This window comes from Caretta caretta, chromosome 21, assembly GCF_965140235.1.
Source record: "Caretta caretta isolate rCarCar2 chromosome 21, rCarCar1.hap1, whole genome shotgun sequence".
NCBI classification, from domain to species: domain Eukaryota; kingdom Metazoa; phylum Chordata; order Testudines; family Cheloniidae; genus Caretta; species Caretta caretta.
The window spans coordinates 15,972,709-15,999,140 of NC_134226.1; the positions used below are offsets into that span (position 1 = coordinate 15,972,709).

Here is a 26,432-nt window from a genome sequence, read left to right on the forward strand (position 1 = left end):
TAGACGGGAGAGCAATCTGTGGTCGATTTAGCGGGTCTTCACCAGATCTGCTAAATTGACCGCCGATGCGTCAATCCCTGGGTAAGTGTAGACAAGCCCTTAGGATCTCAGGGCTGTGTACTGCAAGCTTTCATACTGCACCTGAAGGAGTGAGGAAGACATTGACCGAGCAAATCCTTCCTTCCTGCACAGTGTTCATTAGTAATTTCAGTTAACAGGTGTTAAAAATCGAAACAGTGGCAGGCTCTTCCTTTCCCCTCTGGGGATGTCAGTGCACCAGTCCTCCGGGGTAAACAGTACCTTTGTTCAAAGTCTTCCAGGTACCACCACACAAAGCTGAAAGAGGCACAAACCCATTTTTTCCCTTGAAGGTCAACTTTAAATGGCCAAGTCAGAAATTCCAGATAGAGGACAGGGCAGTTTACATCCAACAAGATTAGTCTTAGAATCATAGAATATCAGGGTTGGAAGGGACCCCAGAAGGTCAACTAGTCCAACCCCCTGCTCGAAGCAGGACCAATTCCCAGTTAAATCATCCCAGCCAGGGCTTTGTCAAGCCTGACCTTAAAAACCTCTAAGGAAGGAGATTCTACCACCTCCCTAGGTAACGCATTCCAGTGTTTCACCACCCTCTTAGTGAAAAAGTTTTTCCTAATATCCAACCTAAACCTCCCCCACTGCAACTTGAGACCATTACTCTTCGTTCTGTCATCTGCTACCATTGAGAACAGTCTAGAGCCATCCTCTTTGGAACCCCCTTTCAGGTAGTTGAAAGCAGCTATCAAATCCCCCCTCATTCTTCTCTTCTGCAGGCTAAACAATCCCAGCTCCCTCAGCCTCTCCTCATAACTCATGTGTTCCAGACCCCTAATCATTTTTGTTGCCCTTCGCTGGACTCTCTCCAATTTATCCACATCCTTCTTGAAGTGTGGGGCCCAAAACTGGACACAGTACTCCAGATGAGGCCTCACCAATGTCGAATAGAGGGGGACGATCACGTCCCTCGATCTGCTCGCTATGCCCCTACTTATACATCCCAAAATGCCATTGGCCTTCTTGGCAACAAGGGCACACTGCTGACTCATATCCAGCTTCTCGTCCACTGTCACCCCTAGGTCCTTTTCCGCAGAACTGCTGCCTAGCCATTCGGTCCCTGGTCTGTAGCTGTGCATTGGGTTCTTCAGTCCTAAGTGCAGGACCCTGCACTTATCCTTATTGAACCTCATCAGATTTCTTTTGGCCCAATCCTCCAATTTGTCTAGGTCCTTCTGTATCCTATCCCTCCCCTCCAGCGTATCTACCACTCCTCCCAGTTTAGTGTCATCCGCAAATTTGCTGAGAGTGCAATCCACACCATCCTCCAGATCATTTATGAAGATATTGAACAAAACCGGCCCCAGGACCGACCCTTGGGGCACTCCACTTGATACCGGCTGCCAACTAGACATGGAGCCATTGATCACTACCCGTTGAGCCCAACAATCTAGCCAGCTTTCTACCCACCTTATAGTGCATTCATCCAGCCCATACTTCCTTAACTTGCTGACAAGAATACTGTGGGAGACCGTGTCAAAAGCTTTGCTAAAGTCAAGAAACAATACATCCACTGCTTTCCCTTCATCCACAGAACCAGTAATCTCATCATAAAAGGCGATTAGATTAGTCAGGCATGACCTTCCCTTGGTGAATCCATGCTGGCTGTTCCTGATCACTTTCCTCTCATGCAAGTGCTTCAGGATTGATTCTTTGAGGACCTGCTCCATGATTTTTCCAGGGACTGAGGTGAGGCTGACTGGCCTGTAGTTCCCAGGATCCTCCTCCTTCCCTTTTTTAAAGATTGGCACTACATTAGCCTTTTTCCAGTCATCCGGGACTTCCCCCGTTCGCCACGAGTTTTCAAAGAAAATGGCCAATGGCTCTGCAATCACAGCCGCCAATTCCTTCAGCACTCTCGGATGCAACTCGTCCGGCCCCATTGACTTGTGCACGTCCAGCTTTTCTAAATAGTCCCTAACCACCTCTATCTCCACAGAGGACTGGCCATCTCTTCCCCATTTTGCGATGTCCAGCGCAGCAGTCTGGGAGCTGACCTTGTTAGTGAAAACAGAGGCAAAAAAAGCATTGAGTACATTAGCTTTTTCCACATCCTCTGTCACTAGGTTGCCTCCCTCATTCAGTAAGGGGCCCACACTTTCCTTGGCTTTCTTCTTGTTGCCAACATACCTGAAGAAACCCTTCTTGTTACTCTTGACATCTCTGGCTAGCTGCAGCTCCAGGTGCGATTTGGCCCTCCTGATATCATTCCTACATGCCCGAGCAATATTTTTATACTCTTCCCTGGTCATATGTCCAACCTTCCACTTCTTGTAAGCTTCTTTTTTATGTTTAAGATCTGCTAGGATTTCACCATTAAGCCAAGCTGGTCGCCTGCCATATTTACTATTTTTTCGACTCATCGGGATGGTTTGTCCCTGGAACCTCAACAGGGATTCCTTGAAATACAGCCAGCTCTCCTGGACTCCTTTCCCCTTGAAGTTAGTCCCCCAGGGGATCCTGGCCATCCGTTCCCTGAGGGAGTCGAAGTCTGCTTTCCTGAAGTCCAGGGTTCGTATCCTGCTGCTTACCTTTCTTCCCTGCGTCAGGATCCTGAACTCAACCAACTCATGGTCACTGCCTCCCAGATTCCCATCCACTTTTGCTTCCCCCACTAATTCTACCCGGTTTGTGAGCAGCAGGTCAAGAAAAGCGCCCCCCCTAGTTGGCTCCTCTAGCACTTGCGCCAGGAAATTGTCCCCTACGCTTTCCAAAAACTTCCTGGATTGTCTATGCACCGCTGTATTGCTCTCCCAGCAGATATCAGGAAAATTAAAGTCACCCATGAGAATCAGGGCATGCGATCTAGTAGCTTCCGTGAGCTGCCGGAAGAAAGCCTCATCTACCTCATCCCCCTGGTCCGGTGGTCTATAGCAGACTCCCACCACTACATCACTCTTGTTGCACACACTTCTAAACTTAATCCAGAGACACTCAGGTTTTTCTGCAGTTTCGTACCGGAGCTCTGTCAGGTACAAGTGAGGGTGTGACTGGAAAGAGAAAATGATGGGGACCTTTCGAAGGGATGGGGATTAAATAAAACCCTTTGAGAAATGGCACTGTCGTCCTGGCATATGGAGTGGTTAATGGGGATGAAAATACTTGTCACTTTTTGTTCGTTGATCAAGGTACTTTAGAAAGGAGGGTAACCATCATTTTCTTCATTTTCCAGATGGGAAACTGAGGCTCGGTTCCCCGTTTAAGGTGATAAATGAGTGGCAGAGCCAGGAAGGGACCACTAGATCATCTAGTCCGACATCCTGTTTTGCAGGCCAGAGAATTTTGCCCAGGTACGCTTGTACTGAGCCTAAACTTTGGCTTAGCTGAAGTGCATCTTCCAGAAAGACATCCAGTGTAGATCTGAAGATCTCAAGAGATGGGGACTCCACCCCTTCCCTTGGTAGTTTCTACCGGTGATTAATCACCCACACTGTTAAAGATTTGTACCTTATTTCTAATACGGATAAGTCTCCTAGCTCCAAGGGCTGGAACACATTGCCTCCCTAGTTATATTTGAGTGTGCCCATGTACCTCTGAACTAACCTGACACAAGACTGACAGGGGCTTGAAGGGGACAGTTAGGATTTACATTTTTAGTTCTCTTAATTTTAACACTGAGCAAGAAAAAGCAAGACAGAAGAGACCTAACTGCCTGGCATGTGATGAGGAAAGCTGATCAAAACAGACAACTTTGGGGCTAACAGTAATTGCTCTGCAGTAAATTTAACAATTGTGAAAAAAGCAAATGTATCTTGCATGCCTCCTACCTGTTCATGTTAACCTTTAAACAGATTGCTTGGGGGATATTGTAAATGCTGCATTGAAGTCCCAGTCAAAGCGTGCCTTTCAAAACACAGAGGGGGACAAACTGTTTCCTTATACAAGTAAAGTTAAAAAGAACACAGCTTTCAACTGCTAAGTGCCAGACTTTTATTAACAGCTCTCTCATTTAAGACATGTAATGCTTATTCACAATCTCCCCAGGAGGACGTTAACTCTGACTTGAGACAATCCTGGTGTCACAGGCAGTGAGTATTAGTTGCTAGCTACTGACCTCTGATACAGCTACACCAAGGTGAAATAACAACTCCTCATAATACCTGGTATGATCAATTACACGCTGCAATAAATGCTCCCACTTTAAGATATAATGGACGGTGCTGGCAAACTCACTGGAATTTAGAAAACGAGTAACACATCCATTTATTAGCATGAAGAGTCCCAGGAGAGCATGAGGACAAATATTCCAGTTTTGAGTAGCAGTTTGTTATCCATTCCAGCCCCTACTGTGTCCTTTGCTGAGCAGTTTTTGAGAAAGTGGGGGAGGGGGGGAAGAGGGGGGTTAAGTCTTCCATTTACACAAGACTATGCTCTCCAATCCCAAGCCCACACATGGAAACCTCATCCCTGGAGTATGAGTGATTTGCAAAAGCGATGAGGCCAGCATCTCCAAAGTGGGGCAAAGAGCAGAGAAGCCAAATGCAGCGTACTCTAAAACCTTGGGTTCAAACACAGAATTATGTCATGCTGGAAGGTTGGGTTTTTTTAAGAGTGGGTGGGGGGAATCCTTTGCCCACCACCCCTTTGCCACATGCTGTGTTTTGAGCCACAGGCTTACCAAACACCTTCATGAAGAGTTAAAAGGGGCAAGGGACAGTTCAGACAACAACAGTAAAGACCTGCCTGGAATAGAGGAAGGAGGCGAGGTGAACTGGAGGGGAAGAAGCTATAGCTCTTCTGATTCTGGGGGCTCGGTGGATGCTGAGAGCCTGGCTATGACCCGGGTCAAGGCCCTGTTTTCGGCCAACAGCTGCTCATTCATCTGCCTCAGGGCGTGAATCTGTTTGAGCTGGTGGAGGTTCTGTAGAGAGTGAGACATAGAGTGGACAGAAAGACAGACAAAACAGACCAAGGATATAAGAGGCCACAAGTGTGAATTTAGTTCACAAGCACTAAAAAAAAGAACAGCAATGTGAGTGAAGTGGAGAGATGTGAAAGCACACAAGAGGCTGGACAACACATTGAAGTATTAGAAAGGAAGCCTCAGGCACCATTCATTCTGCTACAGGCTAAACCCACTCAAACAGCTGTTTTATTAAGAATGGCAGCTTTCTCTTGTAGGCTGTGTTCCATCTTACTGTCCTTGAAAGCCACACATGGTAACCCTGGGCACAGTACCTGAACTTTCCTTACAAGAGAGTTTGACATCAATGGCTCATTGGCCACAGGGACCATGGTTTTGAAAGCAGTTCCGGGGCAACTAAATCTCGAATTCTTCCTCTTCATGTGACCTCCTGCTCAAAGAAAAGCAGCTTTGTGTAGTGAAGCGGGTTCTTGTAGTAGAGCTGCGTAGAGGAATCTTAAAAATACAGACTTCAACACATGCTACCTCTACTGTCCTACACTCTCCAGCCTGCAGAGCTATTTCCAACAGCAAAGGGAAGGCTAACCTGTACCTTACAGTCCTCTGATCTGCCTCACTCTCTACCCAAGTACCATCCATCCCCATATGAAGACTAAAGCATATACATAGTTTTATCAGTGCATCTGCTGCAGACCTGCAATTCCACCTGTGTCCCTCACCACTCTGCCACCCTGAACGGCAGCATCTTCTACTCGGGTGCCTGGTCATCTACCAATCGTGCCAAAGTGCATGTGTTCATGCATCCCCTCCGAAATCACCACTCAATTCTTCTCTCAGCCACCCAAGCTAAATTTGAGCACCGATCTCAGTCAGTGAAAATTCAGTGCCTCAAGCCACCCAGCTCCCAATGAATTAGTCTTTTTTAAATAGAGAAATATATTTCTTCATGATGCCACACTAAACAGCAGGCATACTAGGAACACAGCATTCTCAATTAACAAAAGAAATCAATGGACCCAGGGCAATATAGAGATGAATACCTTAAAATGAGAAAAAGAGGACTTGTGGCACCTTAGAGACTAACCAATTTATTTGAGCATAAGCTTTTGTGAGCTACAGCTCACTTATGCATCCGATGAAGTGAGCTGTAGCTCACGAAAGCTTACGCTCAAATACATTGGTTAGTCTCTAAGGTGCCACAAGTCCTCCTGTTCTTTTTGCGAACACAGACTGACACGGCTGCTCCTCTGATATCTGTTAAAATGAGATTAGTACGGTTATAGCTGCTACAGGAGAGGGAAAAGGCAAGATGAAGGAAAGCATGGAAGACACAGTAAAAGCTAAAGCAGTGAGAGCAACACAGACACTAGCTGCATGTCAGCCATTATTCAGAGATGATATTCTTCTTATGCCACGAATGGCAATACACATGCCAAGTTCAAGTGACAGGAAGTGACTGAGGACTTGACAGTTTCCTTTTCCCAGCAGGACCAACCACTAGCCAGTCCAACAGAGGCAAAGCATGTGCTAGATACAAGGCTGTATCGTGGAGACGGGTGCAGGGAAGTTGAGCAGAGACTGAAATAGGCATGAGAAGAACAATCCTAAATTCAAAAAAGTGAAAAAAATCTAGGCCTTGATCACGTCAGTTTAAAATCTTGTGTTCTCTGAAAATTCAAAGAGTCAAACGCTCCTCCGAGTGCGTGGGCATACGGTGGATGGATTACGAGGGGAGGCAGCCACTGGAAAGGTAATGCCATTTGTGCAGTTTAGTCAATATGGCCTTTAAAAAGGAGGCCTCTGTTCACTGGAGCAACAAGTCTTTCCTGAACTGTACGGGCAAGAGCTGAAGGACTACACCCAGTTTGCATAAACCAGTGTTGACTAGAGTCACCAGAGAGGCCACTGCAGGCTGGGACCTGCAGCGTCTGAGGGCTGTACCTGTGTATTAAAGAGAAGGACAGCTGCAAAGGGCATTTGAGATCCCCATGCCATAAACCAGTAGCAAATACCATTAAGATGGAACTGAGGGACAAAGTACTTTATTGAACAAGTCAGGAACCAGGAGAGCTAACCCTAAAGCCTTGGAAGATAAACATAAGCAGCAGGGGTGAATAGAGGGAAGTGGCTTAATGTAAGTGTTGTCAAACTTAAATTATGTGCTCGCAGTCTGTTTTTACATTCACCAGCACGATTCATTTTATGTAGCATTGAACATTTGATACAAGGGGCCAAATTCATCACTGGTGTCAATGGCAGTGTAAATTATGCATTTGGTGCAAGGAGAAAATTAGTGAGGATTTGCAAAAGGATTTAGCATTCAGCTGATCGGCAAAATGAGTGCAGTTTACACATGAATATGAAAGAACAAACAATGGCCTTAGCACATTGCAATGAACATGTGTAATGGAATTGGAAAGAAATCTCCTCGTGAATCTCAGGGAGGCAATATCCTACACTAGGGAAATGAGTCATAGTCTATCCCTAATTTGTCCAGGCCAGACTGGTCTCTCACTATGAATATTCATGCACCTTTATTAGGCCAGAGCAGTCAGCCTCAAATATGATCTCAATTGACAAATATTGAGAGACTGATACGCTTACGATACTGCCATCAAAACAGACACCAAGAGAACTGCTGTCCCCTCTTGGTATTTCAGTTAAGCTGCAGTGTTTCATTGGAGTTGTGTGGCTGGCAAGAATAGAACAAACATAAAATAGATCTAAGCTGTAAAATGAGAGGCATGTATTTGAGAGAAAACATTATATTGATTTAGAGACAATGTTCATATTCCAGTTCAGATACTGGATTCAAACCTCAGAATGCCAGCAACTCAGCACAGCCTGGCCTCAGCAGCACTGCAACCTACAATCATCTGGGGTTGACTACGGTGTGGAGATGCGTGTACACTCCCAGCAAGGTGAAGCACTGCGGGGAAAGCCAGCTTTCCAGTTCTTACACTCAAAGAAAGCCTGGTAATGGCCAAAAAGCCAGGCCCAAAGCCAACAGCAAATACCAGATCCTGAGTGAGACTGCTATAATTGCTCATTGCCTTTCTTGGTACTTGGGCTACAGAACAGCTGTCCAATCCAGCTGTCCATGAACAAAATTTCCAGCATCTTGGGCCTGCATCAGTCAAAGGCAATGCATTTGCACTGGTTCTCAGACTTTTCTATTGGTGACCCCTTTCAAACAGCAAGCCTCTGAGTGCGACAACACCCCCCCACACAACTTTATAAATTAAAGTAAAACAATGCTTTTTAAAAAAATATTTAACACTATTATAAATGCTGGAGGTAAAGCGGGGTTTGGGGGTGGAGGCTGACAGCTCGCAACCCCCACATAATCTCACAATCCCCTGAAGAGTCACAGAATATCAGTTGGAAGGGACCTCAGGAGGTCATCTAGTCCAAGCCCCTGCTCAAAGCAGGACCAATCCCCAATTTTTGCCCCAAATCCCTAAATGGCCCCCTCAAGGATTGAACTCACAACCCTGGGTTTAGCAGGCCAATGCTCAAACCACTGAGCTATCCCTCCCCCCTGTCATGACCTGGAGTCATGACCCCCAGTTTGAGAATCCGTGCATTAGAGCATCCAGCTATTTCAAGAGGGCTCAGTGCAAACATATCTCACCAAATGCTGGGATCCCTCTTCTGCTGCCAATATGGGCAGCTTCCGTTGATTTCAATGGAAGTTTCCTGTATCCTGTTTTAGGAGAATGGAGCAATCTTGGGAGCTTGGGCATTGAATTCAATGCATCATAAATGGTAATTTTCTTTCTGCTTCACTAACCAGGTTCCTGAACCTTTAGTCAGATCAGCACACCTTAGATTTAGTCAGGGAAACATTCTGCACTGCTCTATCACCTCAGCAAGAGCGTGACTGTGTGCACATTTCTCTTCACGCACTGAAGATTTCTCAGGATCAGCTATTTTCTTCTTTATGCTATTCCCTGCTTTTTGGTTGCTTCCTTAGCATCAGGCTAAGTCCATGAATTGGGGGAGTCAAGTAACTAGTATTCTGAAGCACAAGATGGGGCAGAAAAGCTTTCTACCCGGTATGCCCAAGCACTGTGTGTGATCCTCACCTGCTTCTCTAGCCCTAGAGAGTCTGCTACAATGGGATTCAAGTCCTCTCTATTCACTCTGGTTGGAATCAGTCCATTGGAGGACACCTGATGCACAGAGCAGGAGGAGAGCAAGACAAATACCAAAGGAACAGGGAACTTGGAAATCGGTCAGACCCAGATTAACTCAAAACTTGTTATGACTAATGGAAGGAAACCTTCTGAAAATTACAGGATTAACTCTCGTGCCAATGACCCAAGATGCTGGATTATTGGAACATTTCACATCCCACGCCTCTATGCCCTCCATGTAAAGGAAACCTAGTGAACTGGCTCAACTGACACCACTTCAGTTCGCTAGGCAGAGAATATACAAGACTAGCAAGCAAGGGGAAGATGGGGGTCAGCAGGTTCCTCTCTGGTGGCAGTGTTGGGAGTGACACACAAGCACACAGGGAAATGCTTTAGTCTTCATAGTGCCATTCACACATTAGAGATTAAAATGCTTATTCTCTTAACCCTCTCGTTCAGCTGATAAGACAGTGTCGATTCTCTCACTTTCAGGAAAGATGTAAGACAACAGTGAGTAGTCTGCTTTTCTAACAGTCCAGCACAAGCATTGCCTCATTTAACATTTCTAGCTCAGCAATTTATACCCTCTTAATGAGTGGCTGGCAGCCAAGAAATGCTACAACACAGCAGGGTCTGACAGCGTTCTTATGAACTTTCTGCAAGAGTAACAAAGTCAAAACGTAATGGCAGCACAGAGGAGCTGCAGTCAGGGTGAATCTATCTTTGTTCTATTAACACCAGGTCACTCTGGCTGCTTTCTTCAGGAGGAGCACAGTAAAGTGAGGCTATGAATGGGTAAAAGCAGTTGATGAAAAGAATAAGTGTCAGTCCAGGGGCTCTGGTAGGCCAGTCTCAGTAGTTTGTCAGCATCAAATGCACTGAAGCACACAGAACTGACAGGCCATCGATTGGCCTGTTTACTCTGCAGGTTAAGCTGCTTTGTGGTCCACATGCATACTTACCACGAGGAAAATTTACACCTCAGATTGCTGAAAACTAAGTGTTCATACAGACAAGCCCACTGTTAGTGTGACTGCTGTAAAAATAGGGGAACATGGTTACCCTGAGAGTCACATTTTCATGGCTACAAGCAAGAACAATGTCTCTGTGGTGATGAAATGCTCACTATTCTGGTGCTTATATTTAAAATAAATGTATACATGTGACCATCTAGCCTCCACTCCCTCTTCTCCCACCAGCTAGTACGTGTGGATTTCAAACTTATTTTCTGCTAATCAAACTGCTGTTTGAAGGTCCATCCACAAAGACTCCAGCTGAGCTCTGTTTACCCACAATTAACAATTACATTCCAAGTTCTTCATTCTCCCTGCTCTATTCAGGTTCTTACATGGTAGCAGGATGTCTGCCTCCCTATGTGAGCATGCAATTATATGTGACAGTGTCGTAATGTGGCCTTTCTGGGACACTGACATCTCCGGACTGTGCCCAGAACCTCACTTTGTAGGACTATCTCTGAGCCCTTGTCTACAACCAGGAAGTCGAGATCCTCTAGTAATTTGAATTTAAGATACAGGAATAGCCAACTGGAGCTTTACTTCAAAGACTCATTGTGCTCAGTAAAAATCTGAAGCTCCTTTGAGCAAATGTGAAATTGGAACCATCTCCAGAAAGGCAGGAAATTGCTTTCATCACTGCAATAGGTTAGCTCTTAACCCTCACGAGGAGAATCCTCCTTTTTGTTTAAAGTGATGAAGCTACATCCCACTTGGATTGCGTTCAAAGGGAAACGAACCGGGGGAGAGAACAAAGAGGTGCATTCTATCAATGTCAGCATGAGCGTATTACAGAAGATGATGTAACGTTGCAAAACCAGCTTAAAGCCTTCAGTTCACTGGGACAGCACAACATGCTGCCTCCCCCACATCAGAATAAGCTGACTCCAGAGCAGTGCCAGCCAGCTCAGTGCTTGCAGGGCTTTCAAGCGAGGATGGCAGTCCTTCCATGCAGCTGACTGGCAGGAGAAATGGCAAAGCAAAGGAGCTGTTTGAGTGGGGCAGTCGCTGCTTTGAGAGGGCACATGCTACTGAGCATCCCTGTGGATTTCAATGGGGGTAAGAGTGAACAAATATAGGGAAGTCTGACAACAATCTTCTGTACCAAGATGACTCACTGAGATTTCCTTCCAGCAACGTGCTCTCAGAAGGGAGGGCAGAAATACAATCATTTTAAGTTTTCCCCTGGCTGCTGTGTGAGACTTCTCAAAGCCAGCATCACCTCCCTGACAAACTCCTTTGCCTTTCCAGTTCACATGAAATGAAATACTGAGGGCTTTACTTTAGCTTGCCTACTACTCCAGGGCATGCAGGGTCAGCACACCGAAGCTCACCCAGGAGATCACAGAGGGTCAGTTTCTGAAAGCACTCTTGGAGAAACAGCTTTCACGGTTGTGGGATCAAACAGCACGGGCACAGATCCAGCGTGAGGTGCAACTGACTGAGTGATCATATACAGCAATTCTAGCATCAGACCATGCTCTGAGAACATGGTCAGTAACTCAAGTCAAGATTGCATAAAGGGACACACACAGAGGGTTACATAGGGCACCTCCCCCCACAACATACTCCACTCCTGCAGGATAACCTCTTCAATCATTAATCCTAAACACAGAAGGGAAAAAGGGGTGAGCAAATTCTTTCATACCTTCATCTCCTCCTCCATTTCAGAAAGTCTCCGCTCGAGGGCTCGTTTCCCCTGTTTAGAAACATTCAAAACACTGATGATCATGCGGCAGATTTGGGGAAGAACTCAATACTTTTTCTTCAAAGCAAAAAATAGCAGCTTATATTTCTATAGTGACATTCATAGAAAAGTATCCCAAAGCACTTCACAAAAGCAGGAATTACTTCATCTACCAGTCAAGTGTAGCCATCAGTGGGGTGGAGCATGGCAGCTGTTAAACTCACATGCAGTGTTACTAGACAGTTTTAAAGACAGGATGTAAGAAAGCTGTATGTGATTGAAATGGCAGGGGGCGTTTGAGGAGGCAGAACTACCCGCCCTCCCGCCAATGAACTGGAATTGAACTAGAACCCAGTTATGCCCCCTTTATGAAACTGCATTATGGGTTCTAGTATCCACAATTGTTCAGGACTTCCTGCTGCAGCACTGGCTTGAGCCCTCTCAGAAGAGGGGAAGAAAGCCATTGACTCAAACACTACCACCACTGCTTGCAGCACCTACAGGTCTGCTGAAGAGCCCTCAACGAAGTACTGACCAGGCTCAGCCCTGCTTAACTGGAGAGATCTGACGAGATCTGGGGCTTGGCTACGCTTACATTTTAGAGCGCTCTAATTTGCTGTCTCAGGGGTGTGAAAAATCAACCCCCCCCCGAGCACAGCAAGTCAGAGCGCTTTAAAGGTGTGGAGGTGGATTACCAGGCGCGTGGGGAGAGCTCTCTCCCAGCACTCGCGTACGACCACGTTCGCACTTCAGAGTGCTGCCGAGACAGCGCTTTGAAGTGTCCAGTGTAGCCATGCCCTAAGACAGTATAGGCTTATGTGCAGGCCAAGGAGAAAGAATCTTTGCTACTGTCCAAACTCAGGATGCTTGAATGTGACCATCTCTGAACACTGGTATGTGTTTGCACACAAGTAGCTCAGGTCTTTCACTCCAGGAATTGGACTTAAACCCCATCCTCACAACTAGCAGAAGGCTCCAAAATCTAATGAATCAAACACGGTGTAAACAATGGGATAAAGATATCACTTTAGCCAGGAATGGCAATTTACATCTTTGATTTACTGCTGTGAATTTGACTGCTCAGATCGGGGAAGGGAGTGCTCAGAGGCTCATATTTCAAGGTATAAGATACTACCCACTTGACTGGAAAGGATTGGGTTTTTTGTTGAGATGGTCCTTTGTGTTAGTGAAGACTAGGAGGATGTAGAAGGAATTGCCACACTGGAATTGCACAAGGAATTGCCATGAAGGGTCAATTGTGGTTCTGTAGCATCTTGTGATAAGGTAGACAGTTAAGTTTAACTGTTTTACAGTAGCAGAAAAGCTTGGGGAGCCAAGATCAGAACTCCTGTATTATCGCAAGCACTATTCCATAGAGCAGAAACAAAATGTGCCCATGTTTTTAATTAACATTTTCCTTCCGGAAACTAACATGCACATCAGAGCCATAAGAATCGAAGAATGGGACACAAACACATACCCTTTTCTCCATTTCCAGCATACTCGATCGGTCAGAGGTTTTTTCCTGTTTCTGCTATTTCAATTAAAAATAGAAAGTTATTAAAACAGAGTGGCATGCACATGGACAGCACAAAGAGAATGGCCAGAACCTCCATATGTAAGAAAGCTGTTTTTACAAGGAGCCTAATGTAGTTAGCATGAACAATCATACTTTCTACTTCAATAGCACCTTTTAGAGAATCCAAAGCACTTTACAAGCAAACACAATTTTCTTTTATGGAAACCATACCAGCACCTCCAAATCATAGGTTCATCAGCCAACACCCCCTCCTCCTGTCTTCATCTCCCCAGTTCTGGAGCCCCTTTCCTCCTTACCTGGGCTGCTTTTTCCAGTTTTGATTTGATATCAGCCAGCTCCAGCTGGGCTTCCTGCAGTTTGGATTTCAGCTTTTGGTTTTCAGACAGCGCGCCCTCGTAGAGCTGAAACAGGGAGCCAGGTATTTGAATTGCTCTGTGCCTATCGTATGAGCCTGCCTAACAGTCACAACTGCATGGAGACGTGTTGCTCCACAGCTCTGAACACCAGTAGCAGGTTTTAGAGCCATTTCTGCATTGCCACCACTTTCTAAGAATGGCTCAACTCTTCTGCGCTGATTTTCCCCCCACAGTCCTAATAAACTGATCCCATAAAAGAAATTAAGAAGGTCCGTTGTGGCTTTTGTAGTTTCTTTAAGTCCCTTTTCTTTGTCTACTGCCTGTGGCATTTTTAAGAATGGCTTGCCTGTCTTAATAATTTAATATAATAAAGAACTCAGATGTTCAATCAACATCACTGAGTTGGCTGACCAGACCTAAACCTATAATTCAGCTGAGAGTGTCAGGGGACACCATCACAGGGCCTAATAACATCAGCCACACTATCAGAGGCTCGTTCACCTGCACATCCACCAATGTGATATATGCCATCATGTGCCAGCAATGCCCCTCTGCCATTTACATTGGTCAAACTGGACAGTCTCTACGTAAAAGAATAAATGGACACAAATCAGATGTCAAGAATTATAACATTCATAAACCAGTCGGAGAACACTTCAATCTCTCTGGTCACGCAATCACAGACATGAAGGTCGCTATCTTAAAACAAAAAAACTTCAAATCCAGACTCCAGCGAGAAACTGCTGAATTGGAATTCATTTGCAAATTGGATACTATTAATTTAGGCTTAAATAGAGACTGGGAGTGGCTAAGTCATTATGCAAGGTAGCCTATTTCCCCTTGTTTTTTCCTACCCCCTCCCCCCGATGTTCTGGTTTAACTTGGATTTAAACTTGGAGAGTGGTCAGTTTGGATGAGCTATTACCAGCAGGAGAGTGAGTTTCTGTGTGTATGGGGGTGGGGGGGTGAGAAAACCTGGATTTGTGCTGGAAATGGCCCACCTTGATTATCATGCACATTGTAGGGAGAGTGGTCACTTTGGATGAGCTATTACCAGCAGGACAGTGAGTTTGTGTGTGTGTTTTTGGGAGGGGGGTGAGAGAACCTGGATTTGTGCAGGAAATGGCCCAGCTTGATTATCATGCACATTGTGTAGAGAGTTGTCACTTTGGATGGGCTATCACCAGCAGGAGAGTGAATTTGTGTGTGGGGGGGTGGAGGGTGAGAAAACCTGGATTTGTGCTGGAAATGGCCCAACCTGATGATCACTTTAGATAAGCTATTACCAGCAGGACAGTGGGGTGGGAGGAGGTATTGTTTCATATTCTCTGTGTGTATATAAAGTCTGCTGGAGTTTCCACGGTATGCATCCGATGAAGTGAGCTGTAGCTCACGAAAGCTCATGCTCAAATAAATTGGTTAATCTCTAAGGTGCCACAAGTACTCCTTTTCTTTTTGCGAATACAGACTAACACGGCTGTTACTCTGAAACCTGCTCTTATATGGTTTCACTTTAAGGAAGAGAAATAACAGTCAAGAAATTTTACCAGGGAGAAAGATTACCAGCCTCACCAATTCCTGAGTCCATCAGTACTTCCCACCTCTCAGAGAGGCAAGACAAACGCCTTTAGGCAAACTGTGCTGGAACGTTATAGTCCTGCACGCTGACTGGTTGTTAAGGAGACACTGGTTTCTAATTCAGATGGAGTCTTCTCTCACCATACTAGTTTTTAGTTTAAAAAACTAAACTGAAGTACCTTCTAGGGTTTCACATCCCTGGGAATTAAGATCACCTTAATCTGTTCACCTTTCAACAGTTGTGACTTGCTATTACCATATTTTATTTCATTTATTTTACACACACACACACGTTCCTCTCTGCTCTAAGATCAGGTTAAAGAATGATTTCACCCCTTAGCTTTAGTTATTGAAGGATTAAGGCAAGAGTTAAATTAGGTTCTTCCAAAATAGCTATATAAGGTGGTAGCTTAAAGCCCATGGACGTATAGTACGCTCCCCTTAGCTCATAATACCAAACAACGTATTTTGGTTTTCCCTGCTGACTAGCATTCCAGGTTTCATCCTGGTGCTGATTCAAAGCAGATGAAGACTGTAATGAAAACCAGTGGTTATAAACACCGAGCAAACATTACCCAGCAATAATGCAAGATAAGGCTTTCCGAAATGCCACTCAGACTGTGTAGCTACTTTTCAGATGCTTTCATCTTTGTCATTTGAGAAATTCCCCTGAAAAGGAACTTTGTAAACTAGCTGCATGTTAACAAAGCAAACCACTCTGAGCTGGAGCACTTCTTCAGCCTGTTTGCCTCTTTCCTGTGTATTCAGTCTTCTCTCGTTCCCTGAGTCCATGGTTCTTTTATATCTTCGAAGGAGCGTGATTCCAGCAGACAGTGAAGTCAGGAGAAACAAACCCTGAGATGGCTGGGCTGACAAAATAACCCTTTGCTTGCAAGGTAACTTAGTGATTCCTGAAAACTCTCCCTTTTTAATCTTTCACAGCTCCTCCCAGCAGACCTCAGGTTTCTGCAAGAAGGCTACAGCTCAAATAGGCAGCGCTTAGGGTATATGGGGTAGAAATATTACATATAAAAGAGCCCTACTTTTTTATAGTCCCTGTTAGTGTCCTCCTCTGTTCTACTGCTGAGGGAAGCCAGGCGGTTCTCTCTTCTGGTGTAAGCGCTGGAGCGGCTGGTGGCACGATCGCTGTACGAGTCACTGGTGGTAGGGCTTGTACCTGCTGATTCCAACCTACAAACAAACAAGATCCAACTCTAGTAGAGAAGAGTAGCGATCAGCCTGGGAACAGCTGAGATGCGGTCAGTGTGACCATGACTGGTCAGGACTCAAGCCTTCCAAGAAACATCTCAACACCTACCAGAAGCAGCTCAGAACATTCACTGATATAACGTCACTGCTATCATTCTGGAATCATAGAATCATAGAATATCAGGGTTGGAAGGGACCTCAGGAGGTCATCTAGTCCAACCCCCTGCTCAAAAGCAGGACCCATCCCCAATTAAATCATCCCAGCCAGGGCTTTGTCAAGCCTGACCTTAAAAACTTCTAAGGAAGGAGATTCCACCACCTCCCTAGGCAACGCATTCCAGTGTTTCACCACCCTCCTAGTGAAAAAGTTTTTCCTAATATCCAACCTAAACCTCCCCCACTGCAACTTGAGACCATTACTCCTTGTCCTGTCCTCTTCCACCACTGAGAATAGTCTAGAACCATCCTCTCTGGAACTACCTCTCAGGTAGTTGAAAGCAGCTATCAAATCCCCCCTCATTCTTCTCTTCCGCAGACTAAACAATCCCAGTTCCCTCAGCCTCTCCTCATAAGTCATGTGTTCCAGACCCCTAATCATTTTTGTTGCCCTTCGCTGGACTCTCTCCAATTTATCCACATCCTTCTTGTAGTGTGGGGCCCAAAACTGGACACAGTACTCCAGATGAGGCCTCACCAATGTCGAATAGAGGGGGACGATCACATCCCTCGATCTGCTCGCTATGCCCCTACTTATACATCCCAAAATGCCATTGGCCTTCTTGGCAACAAGGGCACACTGTTGCTCATATCCAGCTTCTCGTCCACTGTCACCCGTAGGTCCTTTTCCGCAGAACCGCTGCCTAGCCATTCGGTCCCTAGTCTGTAGGTTCTTCCATCCTAAGTGCAGGACTCTGCACTTGTCCTTGTTAAACCTCATCAGATTTCTTTTGGCCCAATTCTCTAATTCGTCTAGGGCCCTCTGTATCCTATCCCTACCCTCCAGCGTATCTACCTCTCCTCCCAGTTTAGTGTCATCTGCAAACTTGTGGAGGGTGCAATCCACACCATCCTCCAGATCATTTATGAAGATATTGAACAAAACCGGCCCCAGGACCGACCCCTGGGGCACTCCACTTGACACCGGCTGCCAACTAGCTATGGAGCTCAGTGCAAAGCTTAAATGAAGTTCACATGAGGAACTCCTGGACAATGTGGTCACCTACAGCTTGGAAACTCAGAAAATGGGGTATTGGCCCCATCCCTGCCAAACAAGGATATACGAGTCAGCGGTTTCTGCCAACCTTTCCCCCAAGGTATGGTTCTGCCTCGCTGGTGGAGAGGTTCCCCACTCATTCAAACGGCAGTGAAAAGGATAATTTCTTTCCCCTTGCTGAGTCACTGCTTATGTGATTTCTTTCTGGGTGAAGAATGGTTCCAAAACTTGCAAGAGGCAAGTACTTATATCAAGGGAACGCTTTTTGGAATTGACCTAGTCCTGGACCCTGATCCCTGTTTCATCTCCAATAAGCAGGAAATGCTACTCATTTAGAGTGCTGTGAATGTAGGAGGCAAGACAAATATACCATTTATACTTATTAATTAGAAAATGTGTATGGTAAAGCTCTTACCTGGAAAGTCTTTCATGCTAAAGGAAGAGGGAGACAAAAGAAAACAGGATTAGCAAGTGAGACAACATTAACACGTCAACTCAAGAATTGCAGCCACAGCACTTAGGAGCTACTTTCCAACTCTGAAAGCAAGCCCCAAGAACACTGCTACAAGCTTTATCCCATTTATCCAAACTGTATTATCTCACGTATCCAAACCACAAATCTCTGATCTTTTCCCATAACCTCTCAATTGCTATGACTTCACTGCAGCATTTCAGGTTTCAACCTACTGAAAAGGAATGACAAGTACTGAAGACACTGGGCAAAATCCAAGTTTCCAAAATCATAACATTGTGGGGATGACTGTCAGGGAGGAAAGTGGAGTCGGATACGAGTGTGTGCGTCTGTCTGTCTGTAATAAAGACTGCAATGAGATTCCTTTACATGGAGGCAGTTCTAAATCCATTGGCTGTATGTTAAACTTCCTCCATCTAGTTCGCATTAGGCTGACTTTAATTCTGACCCTATCAAGACCAATGATGGCTTACGTTTTACATATCCTTAAATGCAAGCCTAAAATATCCATTAGTGAAGACTGTGACTGTGTGTGCACTGCACTCAAAATCTCATTCATGGAAGGGACATTCGTCATGAAACGAATAATTCATTGGTTGTCAGATCTCCCTTAGATTCACACCAAAGGTATGAATGCATGCCTTCTAACCTTGATGGAAGAAGCGTCCATTGAGTGAGATAGATGAGAACAGCATGGGAAAGTATGACACAAAGACAACCCTCTCTCCTTCCCCCTGCGTATTTGTGTTAGACTCTGAAAATCTGCAAATCGGCATTGTTTTCATGGCTGAACATCTCACACGTAAAGCAAATTTCCAGCAGAAGGAATGCTCTTTTCAGAAGTTACTCAAGAGTGCTGAGGGGACACAGCAGTACCTGAGCACAGTGAAACTTTGGGGGACCCTGGCTGCAGAGCACTGGGCGAGATGGTTTGGAATTTTCGGTGCAGAGTGCATTTCCCTGCGAGTTCAACTAACCTCCAAACCACCCCTGCAGTTCTATTCTTAGCACTGCATCTGCTGCAGCCCACTTGTGCTCTTAAACCGAAGACAATCTGAGCCAACCTATACATAAAATAAATCAGAGTATAGTTTGGCTTGGCACAACAGTCTGCTAGAGGTTAGCTGCGGTAAGCCACGCTTGCTAAAGAGAGTCTTCTGGGTTAGAATGTTCTCCACTACATACAAGTGCAGAAGTCAAACAGTAGTGGCATAGATGACACAGCATACTCCATCACAAGTATGGTCCCAACACGTCCTTCCATCATCTCTGTAACCCTTGTGTGTATTTTATAGACATTTATCGAAGTTTTAACTTATATAATCCAATGCCAACTGGACCACAATTTTCCCTGTTTTGAACCTTGTGTTAGTTTTGCCACCTCTAAAATGGGTGTAAAATGCTACTATATCACAGTATTAATGCTTTACACCCATTGCACTAGTGCAAGTGACAGCACAAAGCAGGAGAGAAGTGGGCCCTGTTTTAATCCCATGCCCCCCCAGGTAATTCTCCTTTGTTGGACTTGAGCTAATCGAATATGCTGTAAAATGTAATGCTAAAAGCCTCACTTGGGTGGATAACTTGCCCATTTTCAAGAGGTGAGATCTGAAGCCTTTCAGGGTGTCATGGGCTAAGACCCAGGATTTAGCTTGAAATTGTCTCTCAAACTAGGGTCGCCAACCCTTCAGGATTGTCCTGGAGTCTCCAATTAAAGATGAATTTTTAATTAAAAACTATGTCACGAGATTAAATCTCCAGGAATACGTCCAAATCAAAATTGGCAACCTATCTCAAACTGCTTGATAGTGAAAAGTCCACCTAGGCTTCAAAATTAGGCTTGCAGTCTTGTTAGACTGTTCAGCATTTCTAGCAATGTCTGAAGTCCAGGGGGCTTCTCCATGTTCATGGAGAAATACACAGCAAAGGGTTCTATATACTTTCCTTGGCTATACTATTCTTATGAGCAGGCAGGGCGAAAAAAACCTAAAAATCAGAAACTGAGCAAGAACAGAGCAACTGGGAAAAGCACCACATCATTCTGTCAACTTTCCAGCAGCATGAGGCCTGCGTCCAGTTTAACTCAAGTACAGCCTTAAGGTGTATCAGAAGCTTGTGTACACTGCCACATTTGCTTGTACTTAAATATGCTTCATAATTTAATCTCACATTTCTATAGCAACAGAGAAGGATTCCGAAGTGCTTTGCAAACAAAAACGCTGTGCAAACAGTACACGGGGACCACTTCATTACACAGGCACCTCTGGAGTGAAACCTGGCAAGTGTTTAGCTGTACAAAGCAACTCTATATAACAGTTCAAGGCTGGGGGAGTGAACAGTGAAACCGCATTTGATAAGTGAACAGAAATTGCTTTGTTGGTTGAGTTCACCAGCAATGGAAAAAAGCCGGCATCAATTAGCTCTGTCTTCTTTCTGTAGTTATAGCTGCCGGATCTCTTGTGTTACACTCAGACCATACTTTGGGCACCCTTGTTTAGGGCCAGCTGCTAACTCCTGAAGTAGCTCTGCCATAAAAGTTTGAGGGGAAGATTTTCAAGAGACAAATTACAATTGGGCACCTAACTGCTATTTATACTTTTGAAAGTCTTCCCCTTAGTGTGGCTGCTGTTAGGGAAATGAGCAGAAAAGCTAACCACTATTTCCATGTAGGCAGTTGTGTGGCCCATCATCATAGCTAGGGCCCTACCAATTTCATGGCTGTGAAAAACGTGACACGGGCCATGAAATAAGCCCTTCCCCATGAAATCCGATGTCCCCTTGTTCCTAGGAGCACCCCTGCAAAGGGGGCTCCTAGCTCTGCCTGGGCTGGGGACAGACAGGACTTGTCCATCTCCTGCACAACTGCTCGGTGAGGGGGACAGGGGGACCAGACCCACCTTTGGGTACCTCCCCCTGCTTTAGGGCGCTCTGGGGCTGGACAGCAGCCCCAGAGGTTCCTGCAGCTAGAAGAGGCTTGTGGAGTTGGATCTGATCTTCCCTGTGCTGCTGGGAGCGCTCCAGCAAAGGGGGCTCCTAGCTGCTAATCCGGGCAGGGCTGGGGCAGGACAGGACAGGACTTGTTCTTTCCCTGCAAGGCTGCTCTTGGGTATCTCTCTGTCTGCAGATAGCTCCGCACCCCCTCCTCCCCACTCTGTCCAGCTCTGAAGGCAGCACAGACAATCCCAAGACAATCCCATGACCCCCCTACACAGATCTGTGACCCCCCCAATCCCCTCTTGGGTCGGGACCCCGATAGTTACAACACCGTGAAATTTCAGATTTAAACATCTGAAAACGTGAAATTTACCAATTTTCAACTCCTATGGCCATGAAATTGACCATAATGGACCATTAATTTGATAGGGCCCCTAACCATAGCATTTGGTTACCTCACCGTTACTTTGTTCTGATGGCCAGCAAGATAAGGAAAGTTTGTTCTGTCCCATTATACAGGTGGAGAACTGAGGCACAGAGGGATAAGAGGACATTTTCAAACACACCTCAGTGATTCAGGAGACTATCCCATTTTCAAGGTGTTGGAGCACTTGGGGGCCCAAATTCCACTGACCTTCCGAGAAACTTTGGCTCCTAAACTGCTTGAGCTGTCTTTGGCAAAGCTGGGAATTGAACCCAGCTCTGACCTTCTGTTCACTGCCTTAACCACAAGGCTACGCTTTCGCATGTGCCTTATTTTTCTAAGAGCCTTCGGTTCGGGCAGCTGTAATTAAGAGGCCTTGCAGGGAGTTTCAGTAAGTTAAGGAGGAAAACTTCCACATTTTACTGGCATCTCAAACTGTGATGTTTACTTTGAGTAGCTTTCCCACTTCTGTCCTTACTGCCTGACACAACAGAGCCTCCTTGTTCTTTTGTAAGAGGTTCTAGTAAAACTTGCTTCTTAAAACAAAGTATTTCATTTCAGCACAAAAGTCAGACAGCTACCCAATGTCTTCCGGCCTCATCTTCTCCATTCAGCAGGGTAGAGGAAATAGGGGGTGATTAATAACACTCTTGTTGAAAATTATCCAACTGTTTTACAGATCAATATGCTAATCCCTTTCAGTGACAGCTTTTCTTACAGTGGCAATCGGTCATGGAAATAATCCACTGAATTTGAAGCTCTGCAGCTATTACATCAGGCTTGTTTATGTTCTTTAACAGCACTGAGAAAATCCTCAAACAGGTCTCCTTTCCTGGAGGGCAGCGTGGGGGGAGAGGGGGAAACCATTTTAAATGGAGGAGAGAGGGGGAAATCACATGGTCACCTTATGAAAAGCAAAATGTGGTCACTTTGTTCACAAACCAGGGAAGTCTCTCTTAGGCAGAGGGGAGAGAGACTGAATGAGACTGGGGGGAAAAAAGAGTTAAAGCTACTGACAGAAAGGGGCAGAAAAGAGACAAGAGTATTGTGTCATCTTCCAGCTCTACTCCCTTCCACGAGAGCATCAGGTCGCATCCTTTCAGGCAGGGCTCTTCTTACTTCAGTATGGCCAAAATTACTGCTAGGAAGGACACTGCAGGGCATCCCACCAGCCTAACAGACATTTAGGAACTGAGGAGAAAGGAACAGCCAAACAGCCCCCTCAGAGGTTATTTTAAAAACATCTTTATACCACAACTTACAAAGCCAAGTTCTTTTCTTGATGGGTGGGTCCGGGTACACACTTAATCTGTATGGCTATGTGTTGTTAAATTAATCCTATTTATTATGAGAAGTTCATAATTTGCAGGAAATCATTGGATTTCACATTTGTACCCCAGACTGCAGCTCTGCAGAAAGCTTAGAATCTTTTCCAAGGTCATCTTCTTGTGTCCTTCCACTCACAATCATAGGTTTTTTCCCCTGTATCGGGCATGATATGGCCCGATCTGTGGCCCTGGAGAGGTCTTCCGTGTCCTCGGGGGATACTCTGGAACTGCTCCTTATGAAGCCAGTCAGGACTCTGGGGAAGTCTCCTCTCTGGGAGCAGACTGTCTGCAGGGCAAGAAGCACACATGGCTTCCACCTTCCTGGGTCTGACCTTGGAGCATTCAGCATCCTCTGCCCCTCCGTGCGCTGCCCAGGCGGGGTCCTGGGGAAGCCAGAGGGTCCTGACCCCAAACTTCGCAGTCAGACATGACTCTTAGCCAGCCAGTAAAACAGAGGTTTATTAGATGACAGGAACACGGTCTAAAACAGAGCTTGTAGGTACAGAGAACAGGACCCCTCAGCTGGGTCCATTTTGGGGGGCAGTGAGCCAGACAACCATGTCTGCACTTCACTCCATGTCCCCAGCCAGCCCAAACTGACACTCTCTCCACCCCCTCCTCCTCTGGGCTTTGTCCCTTTCCCAGGCCAGGAGGTCACTTGATTCCTTTGTTCTCTTCTCACCTTTAGCTATCACCTTGCAGGGAGGAAAGGCCCAGGCCATCAGTTGCCAGGAGACAGAGCATTGGTCATTTATGTACAGTGGCCCTTTGCTCTGCAACAATTACACCCCCTTATCCCACCACCTAGAGACTTAAGAAATGTATAGGGGAAACTGAGGCACCCCTACAGTATTCAGAGGAAACATTAAGAACAGTCCCACTTCGTCTCACACAGTTCCTCCAGGAGCTGGCAGATCAGCAGATGTTCCATGGCCTGTGTTTCACCACAGTCCCATGTCTGGGTCATTGGTAGCCCCATTTCTGCACAGTGACTTTTGAATGGCCATCTCTTATTTGGAGGTGCTTTAAACAACATCTCCAAGTCAACCAGTCCTTCCTTGTACCTGTTGGAAGGCATTCAGCAACACTGGTGTGCCTTTTGACATCCTCAGCGAGTATTTCCAGCGATGTGTGCCCCATTTCCAGTCACGTGGCCATCGATGATTTTCTAAGCGATTCCATTGGCGCGAGAAAAAGTGGGTTATTTCAGGCAGCTAACTGACGTGTAGCAGATGTCTGTTCCCTTCGATTTGATGCAGTCATTCTATTTTGCTTGTGACTGATCTGCTGATATCCGGGGGAACAATTCTGGCAAGTGCACAGAGGCTGTTCGCATCTGGTGGCTTTAGACGTCCTGTGATGTAACAACAGCTGTCATTCAGAACAGGGCCCAGCTTCTTCGCATGAGCCTGTCTTTCCCACATGGGACGAGCGTATTTGGCGGTTGAATAGCGAAGTGCAAGTATGGTGGCTCTTAACGTTGCTGGGTTGGCTCCCCTTTTTGAATTTGCAAGTATGCCATTCCCAAGGTCTGAAAGCCTTGGGCGCTTTCCCTCAGAGTGATCCAGTTCAAGTCCTATTTTGACAGAAAGATCATTAAGTTCCAGGTTTGTCCAAACCTGGAGGAACCGGTACTATAACCCTACTGTAATTAAAAGCTGCAAAACATTTTCCCTCCTAAAACCATGCTTGCAATTGACCACAGGCTTTCGGGTGTGTATGGGAGGGAAGGAATCACTTTTGGGACTGACATTTTCAATGGTTGGTCTTTGTCCAAAGGCCAATCTTGTGTGCGTGAAAGTTTCAGAGGAAAAGGTTCACATAATTTTAAGATAGTGGAAGAAAAGGTCAAGCATAAATTTTGGAATGGGCTGCAGCCAAAGGAGCTGAACTGTGAAAATCTGTCTGAACTGTGAAAATCTGTCTGAACATAATCCTCACGGAGGCAGCTTTAACACTAACAAATGGATGAGTATTTTAAAACTGCTGATTGAGAACGTACAGTGGAACCTTTAAGTTTTCAGTTGCACATTTCAGGAGACACACACCAGGGATGACTTGGGAAGAGTAAACCTCAGGGCAAATTAAGAGGCAAAAACTGGGCCAGTGTCACTTGTTCAAAGACAGACATCCAGATGTACTAGTCAGCACCCCAAAACGGAGGCAGCTTCTTAAAAGAGCTCAGTTCCCAACACGCCCAGTTTTTTTGAAAATCTGGCCCAATTGCGGGCAGTGAGCTCGTCTGAAATTCTGGCCATATGCTTCCCAAAACTGAACTGGGACAAGTGTCTTACTGATCAACGCTTCTCCCTCCACCAGTTTTCCCTTTGAAAAAGCTGTAGGAAAAATGCAAAAAGTTTTTACTGCAACAATGAAGTTGCAGAGTTAAACATTATTTTTAAAGCAAGCGTTACGGGTCCTGGGGCATTAACTCAGCCTCACTGCGCACATGATACGTGAGCAGTGGAGCATGGTACATGCTTCAGAGACCTAGTTCCTGCCCCAAAGAGTTGAAAATCTAAATTCACACATGACAAGGGCGGGCTGAAAACTTTAACCTCCTAAGGAGGAAAGAGGTGGGAGGCGGGAAGAGAAGAGGAGGAGGAGAGTAGAAGGACAAAAAGGCTACCACTGTACAACGCGAGTTACTCGGTAAGACGTGTACATGCAAGTCTGGTATTTCCCATTCCTGTTTTTTGTTAAATAGATACCTTACATTATGCTATGTTAAAAGTATGCCCAGGAGTACAATGCAGCCATAACTATCAGAACCTTAACTGTCCTTTTTCTTGGCCATTAACACTGCATTTTCAGATACTATTTTGTCCGTTTTGTCCGCTTCGTTCCATTTTCCTCAGGCCTTGCTGAAGTTTAACTAGAAACAATTGCAGCCTTACAACTTCAAACTGTGAGATCATACATCTCACAAGCCAAACAAGGTCCGGTTGGGGCAGTATTCAGATAGGAGAACAATGAAAACCAAGGAGCTGTGTCAGTGATACGGATGGTGATATGCTCCCGAGTCGGTATTAAACCAATATGCCAGCATTTCTTCAGAAAGCACTGAGCCCTAGAAGGTGCAATCTTTTAAAAATGTGAAACCAGAGCATGGTGAAAAGGAGAGCATATTCACACACACTCAAGTTTCTGGTAAGCCCTATTGCTTGCCCTCTTCCCCTGTAGAGTTAAGATGTGAATCGCTTTATGGTCACGTACAAAGGAACTACTCAAAGCATCGTATCCTGGGGTCAGGTAGCAGCAGCAGCACCATGTTCGGGCACAGTGCAGAGGATGTATTATACTGTCCTTCAGCAACCTGTCTAGCCAATCCAGAAAGGGTACTAATGAGGCCCAGAGGGAATTTCATCCAGCGGAGATTGACTGGTTGGCAGAAAGGAGGGCCTCTGAGGTGGGCTAGTGCTAAGGAACCAAGGAGGCAAACAGAGCAGTATTAGTTATCCTAATATAGCTCTGAACTTTCCCACATGAAGCTATTTCTCTCCAACCCTCCTTGCCCCAGGATATTTCATTGGGCTCTTACTCTGTTCCCATTTCTAATTAAAAAGCAGAGCTAGGTATCAG

At 45.6% G+C, this 26,432-nt stretch overlaps 1 protein-coding gene across 8 annotated transcripts in view; it reads right to left on the minus strand.

The window, feature by feature from the left end:
• PPP1R12B (protein phosphatase 1 regulatory subunit 12B) overlaps positions 1–26,432 on the minus strand; it is a 182,552-nt gene that overhangs the window by 7,430 nt on the left and 148,690 nt on the right. For 7 of the 8 annotated variants that reach the window (XM_075121939.1, XM_048826704.2, XM_048826701.2 and 4 more), the window contains 5 exons: positions 18,108–18,124; positions 16,314–16,461; positions 13,633–13,737; positions 13,277–13,330; positions 11,758–11,808 (listed from right to left, as the gene is read on the minus strand). In XM_075121939.1, coding sequence (XP_074978040.1) covers positions 11,758–11,808; positions 13,277–13,330; positions 13,633–13,737; positions 16,314–16,461; positions 18,108–18,124 — 375 coding nt within the window. Of the gene's footprint in view, positions 1–4,776; positions 4,955–9,045; positions 9,133–11,757; positions 11,809–13,276; positions 13,331–13,632; positions 13,738–16,313; positions 16,462–18,107; positions 18,125–26,432 lie in introns of all 8 variants that reach the window. The other variant, XM_075121943.1, reaches the window with a different exon arrangement.